Consider the following 22,242-nt stretch of genomic DNA (forward strand, 5'->3'; position numbering starts at 1 on the left):
CTACACAGTTTGATGAAACAACAGACTCATCTGAACATCATGTTAACTACGTCATCCCTTTGGTCACACAAGCACAGCACTACCAAAGATGCATTGCAAACACTGGACTTGAGATTTCTTCCCTAGTGAATGAACAGGTCAGCTGAAGGAGGAAATAAAAATAAATAAATGCTCCTTTCAAAAGGGTGGGTTGGAAACCACGTAAACTAAAGTGAATGTTTACCAAAGGCTACAACAGATTTTGTGGTCAACTGACAATTATGAAACCCATCATTGGTATCACCCTGCTCAGGGCTGAAGTGCCCCGAGCTCACCAGGAGAACCCTGGGGAGCCGACCAGCCCCGTGTGCTGCTACCCCAAAGAGAGATGGGGCGACACGGTTTTGCAGCTGTCTCCCCATCATCTCCCCATAATGATGCCGGAGATGATGGAGAGGTCTGGGAGAACATGGGTTGCCTTTCCCTGTCTTGATGCTGGGCTGGGGTCTGCACCCAGCTGCTCACTGGTGCAGGGCCTTGGGACCAACCAAGAGCTCGTCCAGACTGCACCCTCCCGAAGCACAAGTAATGATCACAAAACCCCGAGCACCAGTATTTCACTCCACAGACCATTCCTACATAGGAGTGAGTTCAGCCAGGTTCAGACAAAACTTTATTCCATTTAAAAGGCACCAGCACAGGTGTTATGTCTGTGTGCAGTTCACTCCTGCTTTCCTTATAAAGTGCCAAGCCATTTCTTCTTTTAAAACACCGATCATTTTGTGGTTTTCACTTTTCTGATCTCCTGCAGCAGGTCAGACATTAGACTGAGACTGATTAGCACAATCATAAAATCTTCAAAATCGAGTTTGTTCTCCGATTCCTCATCCAGAGAAGAAATTATTTCTTGGTACTTTGGTTTGTTTTCTTGGCCCTATGAAGAATATTAAAAAAAAAACCTTTTTATTGCATCATCTGAAAAAAAAAAAAAAAAAAAAAAGACAGACATCTCTGTAAAAGTTAATGTATTTTCTGTCTTCCCATTCAGGTTTTTATGTGCACATTCATATTAGTTTTTTTAAAGGTATCCCAAGAAACTCAAACAGAAATCTTATTGCAACCAGACAGAACAATCAGACCCCAAAATTTCCACCTGAATTCAGAACACTTTTTTAAAAATACACTTAGTCATGACTGAAAATGTGGTAGTGATGAACATAGCTGGTAATTGCTAGAAAAAAAGTCTCCAAGTTTACAAGCACCAGCGCCAATGCAGCTGTTTTTCCACCATACCTAGCTGCTCCTGACACTAGGGTGAGTGACTATGGGGAGGCATTTTCTGCTCCTTTTCTCCCAACAGCCCCACCAGTAACCACTGTCATATTGGGTCAGTGCTCTGGCAAACCACCAAACACCTAATTAAATGCAAAGGGTTTATTCTCTTCATAAATACAGTCTCTTGTAATCATTTTTTTTCCTGAAATTGCCCAATTTTCTTTAAAAAAAAAAAATCGAAGCAGGCATGCCAGCTGTGGTTTATTGCTGTCCCCCCTTCCTTTACCCCTGTGTCAGACACAGGTTCAACATAAAGCAACTAATCCACTGAAGACATTTGTACCAAATCACTGAAGTCTCTCTTGGGGTAACCCAATGGATTGATGCCCACCCAGCTGCAGGACAGAGCCCAAGGTGCCATTCCTGCTCCCAAAGCACCCGACTGGTGCTGGCCCAGTGTCACCCACTTGCCCAAACCCCCTCACCTGTATGAAACTCCCAAACTGGGTTTGCAGCAGGTTTTTGGTGTCAGCTCTGCTGAGCTTGCCCTCCAGGTCAGCAGAGTTGTTATACACCAAAGCCACAGTAGCAAAAGCTTTTTCAAGGTCTGAGCCTTTTCCTAGGGCTAGTTGGGGGGAAAGAAAAAAGTTATCAGCCTATTGGAAAAAGTAGCATTTGAGATATAATTGAAAGGAATCTGTCAGAACCGTCCTGAGTGGGTGGAAATCTATGTAGTTTCATTAAAGTTAATGAGACTCAAACTGTTCATACTCACAGGGGAGCTGGCCCAGATTTTATTTGGAGTGGGCCAGCAGCACACCTCGTGTCCCATGGAAACACACCCTGAAAAGAAGCTTTTGGCCAGAGCTGAGGCAGTAATGCAGGGTGATGTGTGAGACCCACTTGGTCTGTCCCCACCCTGGGCATCCAGCAAGGACCTGCTACACCACAGGGACCAGCCACTCTGGCCACCTCCCGGGTGCATTTGGGCTCCCAAGATTCTGTACCAGGGAAAAAGTGGCCCATTTGGGAAGCGTGACTGAACAGAAATGCCCATGTCTGAGCATCAGCACTGCACTTCAGCATTATGGTATACTTGGGGTTTTGGGTGGATTCATTTCCCTCGCTGCTAAGCCATGTTCTAAAGAATGCACACTCATAACCCTCAGTTAGCAACAGCACCACACACAGGGTTGTGATTTTTAATGGAAAAGCAAGCAGAAGAGGAGACACAGATCAACACGGGAGCACAACGTGGATGGACTCATAAGACCCTCTTGTCTTCCATCAACCAAGGGTCTGCACAGCCTCCACAGCTCTGCCAAATCTCCAGAATTTACCACACCTAAGTTATGGCCTTGGAAGAACTGAGCCCTCCAGGAGGCAACATATGGGTCCCCTTACCTTTTATTGATGCCAGCTGCTTGGCTATGGGTATGCTGGTAGTGAGAGAGAAGAGAAGCACAGTTATCACCTGGTGAATTGTATGTGTATATATTTCTTCATGAGTGAGTTTGCTCATTTCTGTTTCATTTAATACCCTGAAAACTCAGGGCTTTCAAAAAGAGACTGGCTTTCCTTCACAACAAAAAGGAAAATGGCCTTTACAAGCAGCACACAACATCACACAGCTCCTAATTCCTCACCTAAGCAAGTAGCTTGGAGTTGTTATTAAAAGCGCCTATCAGGTAATTTTGAAAGAGGCATTGTGATGTTCTCCAGGTATTTTCTTCCGAACATGAAATTGCCCCAGGAAGTTTCTCAGTTTTAAGCCCATCCCAGGGAAGTGCAGAGGGGTCTGTCATCCCCCACTCACCAGTGTTCCCAATTTGGGGCAGACACACAGATTTTATTTCCAGCAGGACTCACATGTCCAAGAAGCTCCTCCCTGCTTTTTATTAAAACTGAAAGCCTGCTTACTTTTGCTAAAGTGCTGGAAACTAATTACAGAGCATCCAACACACAGTAGAAGTTTGTTTGTGATGGACACAAATAAACCTGGATCGTGAATTTCAAGACAAACAGCAGATCATCAGAGATGCAAAAAACAAAGCGTGACTTACCGCTTGGCCATACCTGCTGCAGCCGAAGGGCTCTTTTTCATGGAAACAGGAGCAGGCTGATTGACCGAGTATTGCTGTGTGCTGGGAACACTGGCCCTGCAGCCACACATCTCAAGGCTGGGGTGTTTGTGATCTCTAAGCAACTCGAGTAATAAATAGCAAACAGGTGAATTCAAGCTCTGCCCTGTGAAAGCAGCTGCTTGCAGCCGTGCTCTATCAATAATGTAAATGCTATCTGGTGATCATGGCGCCGGATAAATACATCAATGCAAAACAGCCCCCATAAGGCAGCATTGCTGGGTTGGCAAGTGGCATGGCTTTTATTTTGTGTGAGAATTTGACAGAAACAAACCAAAGTAATGGAGCCTGAATCCTCTTAGATTTGTAGGGATGTAACTTTGCATCAGGAATAACTAAGACATGGAATCCATTCAGCTGTACACATTATCATCTTAATTGGAAACCTTTCTAGTGTGGGCTAATGTAACTTGCCCCGAGCTATAAAGTGAGCTGTTCCTATAGACAGTCAGAAACCAAGTGTGTTTCTCAAATCCTGACCCAGCATTTATCCCTAGTAAGCATGTTCCTGGTCTAGTATTTCTTCCCCTAGCACAGTGCAAAGAGAAGATCTGTTCTTCCTCCAAACTACTTGCAAAGCAGCATCCAGCTCGGAGCCTCTGCTTGGGTTCCTACCGGCGTGGTTACTGCCTGCTTCCCAAAGCAGCACCGAGCCATATGGCAGAGCAGTCGCACATCAGAGGAACTGGAAGGGCTCCGATGAACTTTGTTATTTATTGGCAGCGATATCACTATTCGAAAACACACAGCTTGTCTTGCTGCCTGTCTCTGTGCACGGTCTCCTCTCTGCAGATCTTTTGCTTAGAGGTGTCTAGATGGGATAACTTTGACCTAAAAGACCAAGCGGTTGTTTTAATCCCAGGGTGGTCTGTTAATAGGTCCTGACTTCAACTACTTCATTCAGCCCATCATTCCTGGTGAAAGGAGACAATACTGATGTTAAAACTACCCAGGATGAGACTTTATGTAACAGGACATGCAAAGGAGACTGCAACAGATGGCCTAGAGAATTAAAATGTTTTCCTCATTTAGTAGAAGCTAAATTACTGAAGGCTAATGAATAAGGATGTTCACCACCTTACTGTTCCTGGATTTTAATTATCTTAAAAAGCATGGGAAAAGAGAACCTTTAATTTTCCATCTCAGAGTGTCATTACTCAAACAATTCAGAGCTTTTTCTGAGAGGTTTAAGCTGTCTTAGATCTCTAGCGCGTTCTTTTGGATTGGCTCATGAATAAAACAGAGCCTGTAATTGCAATGACGCAGCCAAAACACATATAATCAATGCTCATTATCCCATCAATTAACACACTAAAATTAAACAAGAATTCGGGCTTAGCAATCTACCATCACCTAAAAAAACACAAAACCCAAAAAACCCTGAGTCTTGATATCATGTTGAAGTGATAATTCCCTTTCACATCTGTTGAACCATACAAGGAGGCATGAAAAGCCTTACATCCTGATTAATCCACTGAATGGTAATGTTTGGTCTTAGCATCTAAGGTAAAAATGAGAGTGAGAAACAGACTCTGTTGCATGTTTATCAGCTACAGGCCATGCTCTGAGCTGGCTGGCAAACCCAGCCCTCTGTGTTTTGGGCTCTTTCCACCCGAGATCAGATTTCAGCTCACAGTTTTTTTTAATCTTAGTGACTTTTGAGAGCCTGAGCTCTAGAACAGGTGATTTGCTTTGCTGGGGTACTAACAAGTTCAAGCAAGCCTGGGGTACACTATCCCTCTGGGATGCACTAATTAACGTTTGCAGGAGCATTAGTGCCTGACGGATGAAGGGTTCCATGAGGATAACCCTTGCCTTTGCAGATGATCAGCTTTGAAGACAGCAAGATTTTGGCTGTATGTGTTGCTTGAGTATCTGGTCAGCAAGGTGTGCAGGGAGCCAGGCCATCTGCTCTGCATCTATTTTGATACACTCTGTTTATGTTTTAAATATCCAGGTGCTTTTATCAGTCAATTTTTAGCACATTTGACACATTAACAATATTGTCTGCACCAAATACGCAACCCAACAACTAAAACTGAAAAATCTTTACAGGCAGTTCACTTAAAATAACTGACACTGAAAAAAAGCCACAGTCTCCACGCTTGTTATTTTACTTTCTAAGTGCTTTGTGCAACTCAAGAAGATTTACATTGCGAAATGGTTGTGTGTGATGGAGCCTGGGCTCCCTTGGAGATGTCCCTGCAAGGCTGGGCAGGTGCAGGCATGTCTGCGCTGGGCAGGCACAGCCAGGGCATGGGGACACAAGGGAACACCTCAAACTGGAGCTGCATTCACACCATCAGCGACCCAGACTGCATTTCTTCAGTGAACTCTGTAACAGCTGAAGGAGAAATACTGCTAACCTGCACCCAGGGAGGTAATAGCTTCATTTCTTTGTGACCAGAATATGGTCATTTTGATCTTTTATGATAGGTGTATTTTCTTCTGAAGAGCCAAGACTGAGAAGCCCCCCATTCTATCTTCACCCAAAGCAGTACTGGCTGCCACAGCCTAATAGTATTTTCGTCTTTCTCCATCCCTTTGAAATCAATTAATTAACATAGGAAAAGCCAGCAGAAGCAGCAGGTCTAATGCGCTCCCTAAAGCTGAGCTCTTAACACTAGCCCCCCCAGGCAAGTGGGCTAAGCCTTGCTGGGGAAGGACCTTCTTCTCTTCTGCACAGCAGCATGCAAATAGGAGAAACAACCCAGTACAGGTTCATGGGGGATTTAACCAGCTCAAGACATCAACAGCCATGTCACTGCAAGAAACAGCTGCTTTGCATAACTGTAATTTAGGTAATGGCCACTGTACCCTGCTGGTCACAGAGTCAAACTAGCTCCTGCTCACTGGTAGCTGGTTTACCAGTACTAATATACCACTAAGCATCCAGAAAAACAAAACAAAACAAAAATTGAACACCTACCTTTATTTGAGGAGGCAGGGAATGCGGAGCATAAATAAAATCACGGGGTGAGTGTTTCCTACCCATTTGTTTCTCAATCCCCATGCCTTTTGGAGTGCACGCTGCTGCTGCTCTTATCTGTGCTGGGATGGCATGACATGCCGTGCGTCCCAGGAACATTTACCTCTTGGCCATCAGCTCTTTTTTTTTTTAAGTGTCTCTTCATAGTCAATTTGATTTCACACCAGGGTGAAATCTGAACCACTATTTATCTGCATTGGCCATGCTGGATGCAGTTTGCTGACCAGTGGCTGATTAACCCGTGACCAGGCTCCTCCAGGCAATGCAGAGCTACCCTGTGGCTCTGTGCTGGGTTCAGGATCAGGGGACACCCCAGCTGGGAGGCATGAACAGGTCAGCCCATCTTCCCCATCCACACACATGGGAAATAGCTCAGCTCAGCCTGGAATTCAGCTCTGGGGTCATGAATGATTATGAATCCCATTGCTGAGGACAGAGCAGGTAAAATGCCATTTAAGAAGAGCTATTAGAACTGACCTGTCTGCAGGGAGACATCATTTGTCATCTCACGCCCAGGCATTTTTCAGCTGTGGCACAGCACCCTGGCTAACACGTGCTTGTACCTTGTACAGGGCTGCCAGGCAGCAGCGTGGCTGTGGGGACTCCTGCGTGCAGGCACCCAGCTCCCCCGGGTTCTTTGGCAACCTAATGGGTAAGGGCCAAGCCAAACATTTTTTGTACGCTGTTCATTTCCAGAAGGCTGAATATACTATTACCAAATAACTTTTCCTCTGAGAAATGTTTCATTACAGGACGTTTAGACTCTAAAAAGGCAGCTATATTCACAAAAACCTAAAATCTTATTAAACAAGGACACAACAATAAAAATGTAAGAAAGAAATCAGTAGCTAAAGGCAACAAATGGGATGCCTCCCTGCTGAACTATTTAAATTTCGTATAGAAATGAGAAGATCTTCCTACTAAGGATGTATGGCATTGACAAATGACGGGATAATCAGCACCAGATATTAACACTAAAATACTGATTATTGCTGCTGTTAGAAAATTCCAGGAGGAAAAGCTCTTGAGTTTAGTAGAAGGAGAGAATAAAAAGAAAAATTGAAAATGAATAGTTAAGTCAGGGAGAGAGCATAAGCTAAGTAGCCCATCCATTCACATGTATAAAGATTTTGACTCAAATCCGACTTAAAACTAGGAGACAGAGGACTAAATGCTTATGACATGTTATGCCATTATATGAGAAGAACTTTTTCAGAAAAGGATGAAACAATGTGTGGCAGTTTTTACACAGTAATTCTTATCTGTCTGTAATATTAGCCACAAAACTAGAGATACTGTCAGGAGCAGACTATAGAGATGTGCAATGCACGTTGAATGTGATTTCTTCTTTCATCAGTACATCAGAGTTTCAGCCAAGAGTAATTCAGGACTAGAGCTTGAATCGCTCATTCAGATTGAGAGCATATACAAATTGGAAATAATTAACCTAATCAGGTCAGGCAACTGCAATACAAACTCATGCAACAGGAGCACAAACTTTCTCCAAGTCCTGGCTATCACCAAGGCTCTGTTATGGGCAGCTCGATGGCCACGGTGAAGGAGATTTGATCAGTCATCAGGAAAGTATTGCACAATAAAAAAAATACCCTGTCAAGTAAGGGCACAGCTCTGTGGGCTGGATTTGCATCTAAACTCATCCTTGTTGTGCTGGGCTGGGAGCAAAGCAGGCTGCAGAGCTGCTGGGTACCCAGAGCCATGCTCCCTCCTCTCTCCACCATTTCCCTACGCAGGGTATGATGCTGCAGCTTTGCAAACTGCATCCCCTTCCCAGTCAAGAGCAATGGGGAACCCCTCAACCAGCCTGTGAAGCTGCCTCTTCTTTGGCCTCTGAGACACCTGGAGAGAACGTCCTGTGCTCCCACCTCCCCCAGCACACTTGCAGAGGTACCTGCTTCTCCTCCACAGCTCTACACTTGATAATGCAAATGCTCTCCCATCTCTGGTAGCTGAGAAGTGGGCTATAAAGAGAAACGCATGAGAAAACAGGAGGGACAGCACAGAAGATCAAGGAACATTTTATTTTTTTTTCCCCAGGCTGACCTAGTTATTTAACTAACTGGCAGAGATACTCACTAATGATGGAGTAGGAAAGCAATCAGTCTGACAGTAGCAGCTTCACAGAGGATGCCTGAGTTTACTTAGCTATTTCTTTTAAACCCCAGAAACATTAAATACAATCTTTTCTATCTTGCTGCTCAACACTTTGCTATACAGTCACTATTCCTCGTTCAAATAAACTTCCAATTTATCACATCCTTTGGCAATTGTTGAGAAGACTTGAATCCAGAGGAACACGGAGGAAACATTCAGATACGTTTTCTTATATAACCCAGAAAAATGCATGCATCATTTTTGTTTTCACTTTTGCTGCTGCCATACTATATTAATCTGAGAAGACACAGATGAAGACATTTTCCATCCCTCCTAATTCACAGTGAAGATTATAGTCCCTGAAGGACCAGCACAACTGTTCTGCATGGCAGTAAGGAGCTAAGATACCTGTGAAGATCTGGCCAGCTGGGTAAAGGGCAAGTATTTCATGAAAACACGTGCCTTTTTTATTGCTTTTGTCAGCTCTTCCAACCAGCTCTGCCTTTGATGAGAAGATCTTAGCTTTGGTGTTACACAAATAATACCCAGAATAAATCATCATCATAATTCTGTCCCAAGTCCCCTTTCTCCAGGAGTGAGTCCCCTTTCTTCAGCTCCTGAGGGTTTGAAAGCTGCAGCTCCAGTGCTTACATGGTTACACAAGAATTTCAGCTTGTTTGAAACACAGGGATAAATCTAAGTGAAACTCAAGTTTCTAACCCCCAGCATCAGAGAGAAACATTTGGAAATGGGACCCTGCTGATCCGAGTGGAAACATTCATGAAGAGAAAGCTAGTAGATACAAAAAGCTCTATTTCTAGTGCAAAGACTTAGATAAACCAACTTGGGATTTTCCTGATTAACTAGTACAAAGTGGATTAAAAAGAAAATAATAAAGAGTAGGATTATGTGGGAGGGAGCATGAAGAGCACACATCCCATCCTTTCTCACACACACAGATTTCCCTTTCCCCTGGCTTGCCTATATCTAACTTTTTCCAAGCTTAAAAAAATAAGGAACAAAAGAACTGAGAGACAAAATGACATTTTTCATTGTCCTAGAAAACTGCATTTTGCTTCCATTTGGAATACCAGGATATTTAGATATTCTGGTTTGTCCTCCTGACATCTCAAACATGGCTTTCCAGCAGTCCACAGAACTGGGATAGTTAGCACAGTACTGGGCTAGTCCTACTGACAGGTGGAAAGAGAGGTAAGGAGACAGGCAGGTATTAAATCACACACTTTTAATTTTTTTTTTTAACTTCTGATACTAACCTTCAATGACAAGTGTCTGTAGAAATGTTGTACTTCACTGTACATTAAAACAATCCTCATAAAAGTGTTGGAAAACAACAAGAATATGACCAATAAGGTCAAGCACAGGAACAGTTACTTATCTTTAATAGTTATCTTAGATATTTTTCAGTGACATTTTGATATTAACATACTCTGAAAACATGCATTGTATGCAATAACTTTATTAGGGTCAAATAGATATCACAATATAGATTCATCCACTGAGTAGCCATAAATTGGTTACAACAATCATAGAAGAGACTAAGCTGTTTTAAGCTAAGATGCTTTCAACATTACAGCTCATACAATAAGATTATATACTGATACACTTCGATTTAGAAATGCAGATGATCAGTTTTGATTAGTATATTGTGCTTCAGACTTTCGTTTGTGTCAATGCATCCCATGTGGTGTTGTGAGGAAGAGCTGAATTTCCCAGGGAGAAATCCAAATGGGCTACAAGTCTGGCTTTGGCTATTTGGGGTTGAGCTCCTTCGAGCCTGGGTTATTTGGTCAATCCAGTTACATTCTCCAGTAGCACCAAGCTAGTGCTCAGAGCAGCGACAGAACAGAGGGATATCTTAACAATCTTGAAACAGCACATATAGAAAGGTTTTCTTACTATAAAGGGGATATAAAGGAATATTTAACGCTTTGTAAGGTCACAGCAATACATGCGGTTTTTCTGTGTTGCTGTATTAAGCAACAGGGCATTTTCGCATGGTTTTGTATACTGATATCTGCACCTCTGTTATCTTAGTTAAATAAATACCTTTGTAAACATATAACACAGTTACTTGGTCCTTATTCTCCATAGCTCACATTAAAAGATTCACAAAACATCCATAGAAATAGTGATTTATAGAATGAATACTTAGCTGAGTTAAATGGAATAAACATTGGTCAGGTACCATATATACTACTGAATGCCATTTTAAGGAAAAACATTTTAGTTACAAAGCATTCAGAACTTAGGTAAGCCATATATTCAACTCTGCAAAATATATAAAAGATGCATACTTCTTTTAAACATACATTTAACAAAATATAGTGGCAGAAGTTGAGACATTTCATTTACACAGTCCAGACGTTTGGTGGTATGAAACTGCTTATCCATGCACTAAATTACGGATGACTCAGTTAACTGAAATAATAGTAAAAACTTCTGAAACAGAAAAGTGTAACCAAAACAAATGCTCTGAAGAGTCACAGACAGGCAGTTTTGAAAATTTAGGTGCAATATTACATGCATGGATATACAGAATAATCTGTAGAAATAATAGTAAAACACTTTTGTTTTTCACCAAAATGCAGAAGGAAATTCAATTATATTATGCATATTAAATACTACAGACTTGAGGCTACAAAATGCTTCTACCATCTTAACACATACAAAACTACCATAAAGTTATCTCTACAGTACATACTACAACATTGACTCCAGGTCACCTGCGATGAGCGCATCCCCTGTATCTGGCTAGTCAGGGAACAAAAAAGCCAACTCCAGCCCACTGGCCACCTCCCATCTGCCTCAGGAGGTAGGCTTAGATCTTCAATCAACTTTAAACACCGTGTTGTAGTATTAATTTATGTAAAACCCTTCAGAATCTGGCGCTGCTGAAACTTGAGACCTGTTAAACTCTCTATGTGTGAGGGATGCAAGAGCTCGTGCTGCGTAAACCCTAAATTTGATTAGCGAAGGAGGTCGGCCCGCTCTGGCCGTAGCTCTGGGACTGGCCATATTCACCCACCTGGCCGTAGGAGCCTGGCTGGTTGTAGCCACCGGCCGGCCCGTAGCTGTCTTGGTTGTAGCCCCCTTGGTTGTAGCTGCTGGACTGCTTCTCCATGGTGTCTGGAGCATGCCGCTGGCCCGAGGAATGCCAGCCCGTCTCCTTAAACACAAACCAAATGTTTCCTGCCCAGAGGATAAAGTTCAAGAAGCCAAAGACCTAGGTCAGGAGAAGAAGAGCTCGTCACTCAGCAGCCATGGTCTCATAGATCAGACTGATGTCATGGACCCTGCATGGTCTTGGGAGAAGTTAAAGCTGCTCCCAGTCTATCCTTCTCCTCAAACTGGCTGGAAAATTATTTCAGCTTTGGAGCAAATTCCCAGATTCACCTCCCTTTAGCTGTAGCTCACAAGGTGTCTGTTTAATTTTGTTTCCAAGAAGAAGGTTTTTAGGCCAAAATAATGTTTTTTTGAAAATATAATCTAGTTTAAATAAACTGTGTAAAGACAAAATTAAAATAAATAAGTAAAAAGAGAGATATTATAATAATTGGTCAGCTGGCCTGGAGAGAGTTGTTGTGGGTTTGGTTTTTTGTTTATTTTTATAAACATTCTGAACATTAATTTTATGTTGCTCTTTTTGAGAATTTCTAAAGGAATCTGCAAGGCACAAAACCTTTTCTTCTTAAAGGAGATCACAGACCCCTTTTCAAAAGCATTGCAGTTGGGGCAAGTTGAAAGCAGATGGGTGAAGCAATGCCCTTGGACAGACACTTTGCTTTCTCCCCATCACACCCCTGCATGCTCATCCCACTGCTGCTCCACGACAAAGAGCTGTCCTGAGTCACGCTCTGCCTTGCCCTGCAGCAAAACCGTATTTCCAATTAAATCATTTCAGCTAACTGGTTTACACCACCCAATTTAGGTCAATACACGGGTAAAAAAGAGATGAAAATACATTTGTAAGGTAATGGCGAAAAGTAATCAAAGTCACTTACAACTGAAGTGTTGAGGCTTGACATAACAGGGCTGCGAACGGGCAAGCATTTGTTGGACTGCTGTTTGCAGGCAGACATCAGTAATAGCACTTCGTCTGGGTCGGTTGCAATCTTTACATCTGACAGTCCTTTAGCCCAAGCAGATGAGCTCACTAGCCACAAGAATGAGAAGACCACTGTCACAATGAAATCCTAAAAGACAAATTAGTTAGAAGCATTATACTGGTGTGTCCATTGCCGGGGGGGGAAGTAAGAATCACTCGAAAATTGAAAGCTTGTGTCAGGGGAGAGAAAAAACAAGAGGTGGTTGTTTCATGGAAGGCTGTGATTACTGTCATCACCTACAGAGCTAATTTTCAGAAGCGCTTGATGTTCTTAATGGAGCAGAGCCATTTGCATCTCCAGGCCTGAGGACACGGAATCACACAAGCGTGTGGCTGGTACCCAGGATGCTGAGCTGCCTTGGAAATCTGGCTGTTCACAGCACCTGGCTGATGAACTTGGATCAATTTTAAGAAAATACAGATGCCTGGAAAGGAGCTGGCTCTCCTGAGGGCTGGCTCTCACCTCAGGTGCTCATACAGACAGCTGGGGTAGTTTCCAATATGAACAGTTTCCATCCGTGGAAGCATCTTGGGGAGAACCTGAAACTGGCTAATACTCAGCCAGCAGATGAGGAGTTTTCTCACCAGCTACAGGTAAGGCCAAATGTCCTTGCTCCATTAGCCATGCTGCCACTAATTATCACGAGCAAACAAATAATCGGCAAGACTCGCCAAGCACAGCGACTCCTCGGCTCCTCTCTGTGCTGGTAAAGCGTTTACTCCTAATTTCCACCCACGTGAAAAGAGGAGAGAAGGTGTGACAGTCCCTCCAGGATCCAGTGCCTCCAAGCAGCTCTGCTCTGAACCACTCTGCTCACTTTTCCCTTGAAAGACTCTCAGGAGCACACACAGGCATAAACTTCTCCTTGTCTTAGCCAGAACAAGTGGCCAAGTGACACCGTTGTTGTGTGGGTTTGGGGGGAAAGGAGGGAGGAGGTGTGATTTTTCAAGCTTTCTTGTGTCTTGCTAAAACAGAAGAGCCTTTCTGCTGTCATATTTCATCCCATCTGTCAGCCCACAACAGATGGTAGAGGTGCCAAAGTCTAACATACCATTAACTGCATCGCTGCGTCTTGATATCCCACCTCCCCTGGGGGCTGCTTCCCATTCCCCCTTACAAAGTAAAGGTGTACATAGGAGGAAGAGAAACTGCTCATTAAGAACACAAAGTTTTGGGTTGCTATCTAAAGAAATAAGTGATCCCTGGGAAGCATCATTCTCCTCTTCTACAACACACCTGACATTTGGGGAAGCAGCTCTGTGGCACCACAGGGACAGGGAGCACGAACCTCCATCACGATGGAAGAGGCACCAGTCAATAAACCAGCCGCACAAACGAGCCATGAACAAAGGATTTCTCCGCTCATGCAGATGGGATTAAATTAACTGTGCTTGGATGCTTTCTCAAAGGATATATCCTTTTTTAACAGCACCACAATTTGTTTTCTGCAGGCCTGTATCTGCTGCCGAGCTTTGAGTTCCTCTGACCTCCCTTCACAATGGCCAAATGGGCTCTCTTGAAGAGCATGAAGCCCAGTAGCTGACAACTTTCTTAACACCCAAAGAGACTCCAGGCAGACAGAGGCAGATAGCCCAGAGTAATTCTTCTCAGGGAGATTTCCAGCAAACAAAATTATTGTATCTTATATGTCCTAGCAGTAACTGAATGAGAAATGGTCTCCTAGAGGCAACAGTTCAATTGCAAACATTTCTGAAAAATTCCAGCTGGCAGAAACACCAGATATTCACTGAGCTGTGGATTATGATGGGATATGCTCTTCATTTGCTATGAGGCTTGACATGTTATCTACCTGGATGCCAAGCCCCCATATTGGTTCTGATTGACACAATAGACAGAGAAACAGCAGGGTTTTGGGGAATACATTTTTAAAATGAGAAGGAATTCTCTGTCAATGCCACCACACTGTTTGCTAGCTAAACCAAGGTCTGTGATCAGCACGTTGGCAATAACAATAAAATAAACACAAAACACAGGTAGAAATTTGAAGAAAACAGAGACAAACTGACCCAAACTAACACAATGTAGGAGCTTAAACTTGCTAAAAATAAGGAAATTTTTAACAGTGAGCAAAATTCTTCAAGCAGGTGACAGCAGCAGGGGTACAGACCTGCTGTCAAGCTTTCAGAGCTTGCCCTCATGTCAGCGAGCCATTTGCACAACTCGTGACACAAATTACAGCAATCTGCATGAGTCCCTCACTCCAACTGCTAGTAGCTTGTGTCTTGGGCTATAAAGCACTGCTAGGAACACCCAAGAGCACTGTGCAGTTGAAAGACTGGTCCTAAAGGGACTATTTCATATTATTTCTCAGGTCTGGTCTTCTCCATCTCAGCCCAGCCTTCTGCCGACTTCCTCTTCTCCCCTGCACCAGGGTGTCCACACGAGCCTAACGCTGCCTGATCCTGCCCTTATTTGAGAGTACATCAGAGCCCTGGAGAAAAGGCCCCTGCTTCTGGGGGCTGAGATCAGCCCTTTTACACAGGAAATTCAAAAAACTGCCTGGGTGCAAGAAACACACCAAGCCAAAGGGGAAAGATTGCACAGGGGGACTTGGAGAAACAACTATGCAGCCCGTCTGCCAGCCAGCCAACACCTTGTCAAGAATACAGGACAGAAAGGCTAATGAAACACCAGGATTTTGTCAGCAGGTGCTCTCACCAAGGCTACATAGCCAGACTTGGGCTCTTGCAGGATTTGTTCTGCTCCTTTGCACTGTGCAACAAGCAAAATACATGACTAGAGCAAATTTGTGTCTTCCTATTTAATTTGAATCTTTGCTAACCTTCAGCTTTGGCTGGAACTTGAGCCTCTCTTGTTTTCAAGTGGGTTTCAATTTCTGGCTGAACGTTTTCACAGCTCTGGGTGGAACAGAGTTACAAGATAATGACATACTGAAAATAAAAGTGAATTTCAAGCTAAGCTGTTCTGTGGCTTAATGTCTATCTGGGGAATTTCTCCTTGGTAATTAAAGCCAGTGTGTCTGCATAATAAAACAAATCTTGCATTTGAATGTTTAATATCCCTATAGCATGGGTGACTTTTTTTCCCTTGGAACAAAGTAATTTTTGTAGTCACTCTCTTGAAATCTACAGATCTCTCAGTGTGTACTGTTGTATGGCTATGCTATAGTCCTAATTGCAAAGTTTCATAGATGTCAGCTGAGATACTTTGGTTTGCCTACAGGTGCCTTTGGGAAGGAGGTGAAATAGGAGCATGTAGGAGAAAGCAGAAAACAAGATTTAAAATATGCTGAATATACAAGGGAGAGACTTTTTAAGAGCCTAAAGTATGTGTAAAAGAAAAAAAATAAAAATCTAGCTGCTTTTTTCAAGCTGAAACTTGCTATGCCTGAGTTTGCCAAAAATGCCTACTTGGAACAATTTTATATATGTTTTAGAACAGAACTGTGAATGCCTTTTCATGGTAACTGAAACATTTCTCCATGGCATCAAGCTACTAACTTTCACAAAATGCCCATTCTTGGGAGGGAGCAGTCACGTTGCTCAAGCCTCCCGAGTGCAGTTTTGGACCACTCAGTGTCCAAAGTGCCAAAAGCATCTGCAGAAGTCGCTTGTTCACTCAGGAAGGGGACACGTTTCATCTGCTCTGAGCTGGTCTGTGGCTCCAGCAACCCCCAGAGTGCTCTAACACACATGCCCCTGTGTGCTCTCCATGCCCTGCTCTCCCTCCTGGCCAACATGGTCCAAGTTTGGCACGATGGCCCTGAGTTGTTATATTTGAAAATATGCAAAACCTCAGCTCTGGCCTGACTGAAGGGTGCCTGGCATCCCTGTTCCACTCCCTCCTCCCTCGCTAAACCACAGCTGCTGGCCCCATAACTGGCTTCCATGCAGGGCTTCCAGCACCTCTCCACAAGTGCTTCCATCTGCCAACACTCATGCTATCAAACTTTTTCATTTGACAAAACCCTCTCATGCTTTTACAGCTTACAAAGGAGCAACTCCTCAAATGCCAAAGGCTATAAACCCTCCCAGCCAGAGCATGTCCAGCCTGGCAGCACTGTCAACAGGTTTCATGGACAGCCACACAGGAGTAGAGGGAGATTTCTTTACCGCAGGAGGAGCAAACCACTCAGAGGATTTGCTTTCAGAGTCACAAGTGACCTAAAAATTCAAAACCCACCCCAGCGAGAGCCATAGCCACGGTTCCCGCCTGGGCAAGTGGTCAACAGCAGGTTGCTACAAGCAGCAAGCACCTTTCTACAGTGGCATTTTAGCTCTTTCTTTTTTTGAACAAGGTCTCACCCTAGATTTTGTGCTGAATGAAGCTTTGGAAGAATTGCATTGTTCTTGCAATGGTGCATGGCCTTGCAAGCTTTCTTTCGGTGGGAATGTGCAGAGCCCTTTGGGAGGCACCAGCACATACAGCAAGGTCACGGGCTTGTGTTTCAAAAAGGAGATGACAACAGCAGGCTGAAGCAGCTCTTTGAAATGCAAAGAGTTATTCTGGTTATTAATTATTATTTTTTTTTTAAACTGCAAAGGATTCAGTCATAGTTTTACAAATGGCTCTTTATTCTTTCCCTATCTATTTTCCAGAAAGCTGGACAAAGTGAAGGAAATAAAACATGTTTAATCAAAGACATCTTCAAAGAGTAGACTAGGAGTGTACTTAACTCACTTGGTCTGCAACATATATAAAGAAACAAATGTCTTTCTGCTCAATGTAGATTATTGACAGGACTCCAGCTGCAAAGGAAAGAGCTCACCTTCTTACATGTAAGCATCTTTATGCACCATAAGAATGAGATTATAAAGTAATCACTACAAAACTGAAATATCTCTTTCCAGGGCTGCATCAGTCACTCTTCTTGGCTGAGTAATTTTTTACTTTTATACTAATTCATTGGAATACTAATAAAGTGTTTTATATTTATGCATTAATGCATGTGTTTTTTCATGGCCAATCTATAACTTCCCAAAGACAAACCTGAAGGCCCATAGAGACAGAGTTGTTAGTGTGAGTTTTAAATGGAGTACATATGGAGTACTACAGAAACAGTAAGAAGTCTGAGTGACGGGTACTGATACACATTGTCTGTGACTATTCTTTCCTTTATTTTCCTACTTCAGAGATACATGGAAGCATCTAGTCCTGATCCCCTAAAATTTTGGCACAACTGTTGGGTTGGTTACTCTGCTCACAAACAGCTGCAGACGTACAGATCTGAAGCAGGGAATTGAGTCAGGGGTGCTTGGGTGGCAGTTCCAGGGTGCAGGTCACCTCTGCTCTCATCACAAACCAGCAACGCCTCCCCAGGGTACGTGGTGGTACATGAGTGGAAACCAGCTTAGGCTGGTCTGAGAGATGCAAATCTACTGAAAATTGGAGAGATGTTGTACATCGCATTCATTAAAACCTATGTCAGCATCTCCAATTAATTTCTTTAAAATGTTTCTGGTGCTTGAGCACTAATCAGTCATTTGAGAAACTGGCTTGTGCTTATAGCCACCAAGGGGAGCCCCCAGCTTCTCACCATACACATGCATCTGGTGGGAGTTTGCAATGAAATTAAAATCACAGCTGCCAGTTTGAGAGCTGAGAAACACACTGCACATATCAATTAGATATTTAATCTTTGGTAAACTGCTCCTTGTTCCTTTAGGAACCGGGAATCCAAGGTCATCTCTTAGGTTTACCTATCCAGTGTGAACCCACCCAAATCATCTCTCCATGGAGGTAAGTGGAGGATGCACATGGTAAGGGCTCGCTGCCAAAACCCCTGTGGAAAGGGGTGACTCTCACCTCCATCACAGGTAAGTAACACAACCTGTGTGACCAAAAGGAAGATTTCTATACCCAAAACCCGAGAGGTAACACTAGCAACAAACACGGCTCACTGCAGTGAATAAAACATGCTGGTGCCATCCAAACAGTCATGGAAGGAGTTAAGGGCTTCTCCTACTGGAAATATTTCCTTGCTGTGATGTCTCACTTCACACTGAGCATTAAAGCATTTTTCCACAGTTAAAGGGATGCTCAGCACATGCAGTTGTGTTTCCTTGTGTTTGTATAAAAAAGGTAAACTTGAAACTTTTGTGACTGAAATTTTCTCTGTGAGTTTCTTGTGACTTAGTGGTCACTAAATTCTTTATAGTTGCATATTCTGCATCCAGTCAGGCCACTACAGGCTGGTGATGCATTGATGGTGCTCTGAATGCCTGCGCAAAGGTTTCTTGAAATAAAAATAAAATAAAATAAAATTAAAATTTCAAGTGAAACCCTTTTTTTCTTTCTCCTCCTCTCCTGTCATACTAATTTTTCAAATCCTGAAAATCTATCAGGAGGAAAGGCAGCCAGCTCTCAGAGGGTGCTGCTTAAAGGCAGATGTCATCCCAGACTGAGCAAATATCAAGCCAGGAGGAAGCACAAGGCTTAAATGGGAATGGCTTTAAATATGAAACAGGCACTGCAGCAGAAGAAAGAACAGATGAAACCATCATCTTCTAACTCTTCACTAAAAGGCAAAAAACTGGTAGTCTGGAAACAGTGCTTGACACATGGATCTCACCTGATGATGAGGAAGGAGCAAGGGCTGCCCTCCCTCCAGCACCAACATGTGCTGGGGACTGCTGGCTGGATTTGGTGTGCACAAAGCACCTCAGATTTCTGTAACACTTTTCTTTGGGAGGAACAATCTCAGGGATGAGACATACCCACACATCTGATCTGATGTATGTGTGATCTCGCTGGTTATGTCAGTTCAGTGTAGCATCTGCCTGGAGCTGGAGGATGAGTCGCCTGCTTGTTGCATCCCTTAGGTGAGCCCTGCAGCCATGGGAAGCTGGTTTTCACTCTGAGTTTCCCTTTAATTCCTCCTGGCTACAGCTGCCTGCTTGTTCTCTGCCTGGGGCTCTTCATTTTCCCTACATCTCCACTGCACAGCAGTACTGCTATCATTGCACTGGGATGCCTCTGGGGAGAATTGCAAGGATGGAAAAGGGTCTGTTTTTCTAAAAACACCCCAATACAATGGAGCTGGAAGCATAGAGGACATGCTGGAGCAGGTATAAGCTGAGCATAACCCTCAGCCACTTCCCAATACCACTCACCACAGAAGCTGCTTTTGCTGTAGGACACACTCAGAAGCATCTTCATATTCTGAACAAATAAGGTCATTTAGGCTTGGTTTAAAGACTGGGAAATTGCAAACAACAGCTTTGGTAATGGACAACACTTAAATTTAACCTGTAGATTCAATTACAATCCATTACACAGAACAAATTAAATCAATGCCACGTTAATGCTGCAGCAGGTTGCACTGTGCATCCTGTGATGAACACGACTGCAGCAGCTGCATCAGGAAAGTCCTGGACAATGGCAAGCAGCCACATCACAATCTGACACATTAGAATTATTTTTTCCTCTTCCCTTTTTCTATTGCTGCACAAAATAATGTGGCCAGAAGAATCATTTTCCACAAGAAGATTAAAGTGACAGATCTCTGCAATTAATCCTTTGATGAGACAGTTTTATATGAGATATTACTTGATATCAACTGAATGAAGCAGAAGCAATGCACTTCATTTATTTACTGTTTCTGTAGAGACCTCTTTAACTTGCCTGTTCTACCTCTCCTCTATGAAGATTTTTCTCTCCTTTCCTCATAATTTTTTTGGAAGAGAGGAAAGGTCCCAACAACCCTGAAACGAAAAGGTTTAATTTCCTTTGACATGGAATGAGAATTTTCCCTTCTGTATCGATTCATCAGTTTTGAATTATGCAAACTTAAATAAAAAAACCTCACATCTTCTTGCAGCAGGAAAACCTTCTCAAAACCCTGTGATGTTTAGATTACCTTTCTAGAGTTTAATATTTTGCTTACTGTCACACTAGTTATTTCCTTCAACAGGTACAGTCTTTCTGTCCTGGTGATTTTATTTTCCATTCTATTATATTTTTCTGATGTTTTTTATCGGTCGCTTTCAGTCATTTAAGGTGCAAGTCTCAGCCAAATGTCTGGTTGCTGTCAATCATAAAGTTTAGCTTTTTCTTAAAGCCAGAACTAACTCTTATGTCAGTCCTCACTAAAACTCCCACCACCTTCCCTTTGAATCGCTCTTCACATCAAGAATTCAGAGAAATATTCCCTCTACTTTAGCATAATCTTATCCATGCAGCCATGGAGGAGAGTGCTCGCCATGGATGGGAGAGTATGAGACAACCCTACAGAGACCTGACCCAACTTCAGTGCAGTGGTGGATCAGTACACAGACTTCACCAGCCCAGCAACACCAAGGGGTGTATCATGGGGTGTGATGCACTGACAGGTAACAGACACCTAGAACAAAATAGCTGTCACTGGCTTCATAGTCTTGATTTAAGAGAAAGTGCATGGCAGGACTTTTTTTACAGGCCTTCAGGAATCAGTACAAAGAACAATATAGGTGCAGACAGTCACAGCTTGACGGGTGTGTAGAATGATAACTGGAAAGTGAGGAGCCTCATAAACCAGCATTGAGACACAAATGTGCTAGGAGCTCTTGGTAATACTGAAAAAACCAGCTACATAATTCTCTAAAGCAAAATCATTTAGCTGAATGTAGCAGCAATTAGCAACAAGCAATCGACCTGTCTAGGCTTTGGTCAGGGGAATGGTTTCTTTTGTCTCCTAGGTTAATACCAAAGATCTCTTCCCTTTTTTCCCCACCAATGAAGCTCTGCTGCCACAGATGTATGGCTTGGACCCCAATCCTGCAACCACTCAGCTACATCTCATGATTTGTATGAACATCACCACTGCAGGCAGTGGGAGAGAAGCAGGGAATCCCACAAGGACATACAAGATTAGGACTAAACACCACCTGCATGTAGTCTGTTACCCTTGATATTAAAAGTTTAATTCAAACCAAACAAAACCCACAGGCAAATGAAGAGAGGCTTTGGGCATTATGTCAGTTGCATCTCCCAGACCACACCACAGCCTCAACCACCAAAAAAGCAGGAGGTTAAGACCTACACCTAAAAATGCTGCAAATACACACTTACAATTAGAGGCCCTCTGTTGTTTTCACGGTACTTGTTCTGGAAGAAGATATAAACCACAGTGGCAGCCAGCGAGTATAGGAAGGCGAAGACTGCAATGGTGACGAAGAACTCTGCCGAAGAAGAGAAGTCCCCTATCAAGGAGAGCTTTTCTCGACGCTTGCCTTCACAAGTGGGAGCATCGAAATTCACTTGATGCAACCTGGAAAACATCCCAAAGAGTGGCAGGTGAAGTACAGAAAAAGGAAACTGTTACCCAAATAATGATATAAATACATTTACTCTGTCTCCCTATCTCATTCCTGATGTACATTGATCCCCTTCTTGAATAACTGGCCCTATAAGTAGTCTCGTGGGCTGTGCTCTTCAGAGGTGCTCACACACAAGATTACATCCACGTGAGCATCTAGGCGAGAATGACAACCTATACACGTCTTTTAATCAACCTCAGAGAAAAGTTGATGTTGCAATGGTTTGGTACAACCTCCTCCTGTGGCTCCACGTCCTCTCCCAGGTTTTGCCATGGCAACAACTGAAAAAGGATGAGAAACTATTTGATTCTTGAATTCTTACAGTCAAGGCAGCAGAA

At 43.2% G+C, this 22,242-nt stretch overlaps 2 protein-coding genes across 2 annotated transcripts in view; both read right to left on the minus strand.

Annotated features, from left to right (window-relative positions):
* Positions 1–639: 639 nt before the first annotated feature.
* Positions 640–3,427, minus strand: SNTN (sentan, cilia apical structure protein; the record flags this gene model as incomplete). Its single annotated transcript, XM_080350535.1, has 4 exons — positions 640–913; positions 1,740–1,879; positions 2,659–2,693; positions 3,318–3,427. The coding sequence occupies 4 exons, from the start codon at positions 3,425–3,427 to the stop codon at positions 755–757; spliced, it is 444 nt and encodes a 147-aa protein (XP_080206661.1). The 3' UTR covers positions 640–754.
* Positions 3,428–11,476: 8,049 nt separating this feature from the next.
* The window catches only part of SYNPR (synaptoporin), a gene marked incomplete at its 3' end in the record, with an annotated part of 102,691 nt that continues 91,925 nt past the window's right edge, over positions 11,477–22,242 (minus strand). Inside the window, exons 4-6 of the mRNA XM_080350536.1 lie at positions 21,657–21,855; positions 12,522–12,713; positions 11,477–11,743 (exon numbers count right to left, since the gene is read on the minus strand). Of these exons, the coding sequence (XP_080206662.1) occupies positions 11,477–11,743; positions 12,522–12,713; positions 21,657–21,855 (658 nt within the window). The remainder of the gene's footprint in view (positions 11,744–12,521; positions 12,714–21,656; positions 21,856–22,242) is intronic.

The sequence above is a fragment of the Nesoenas mayeri genome (assembly GCF_963082525.1).
Source record: "Nesoenas mayeri genome assembly, chromosome: 10".
Taxonomy (NCBI): Eukaryota; Metazoa; Chordata; class Aves; order Columbiformes; family Columbidae; genus Nesoenas; species Nesoenas mayeri.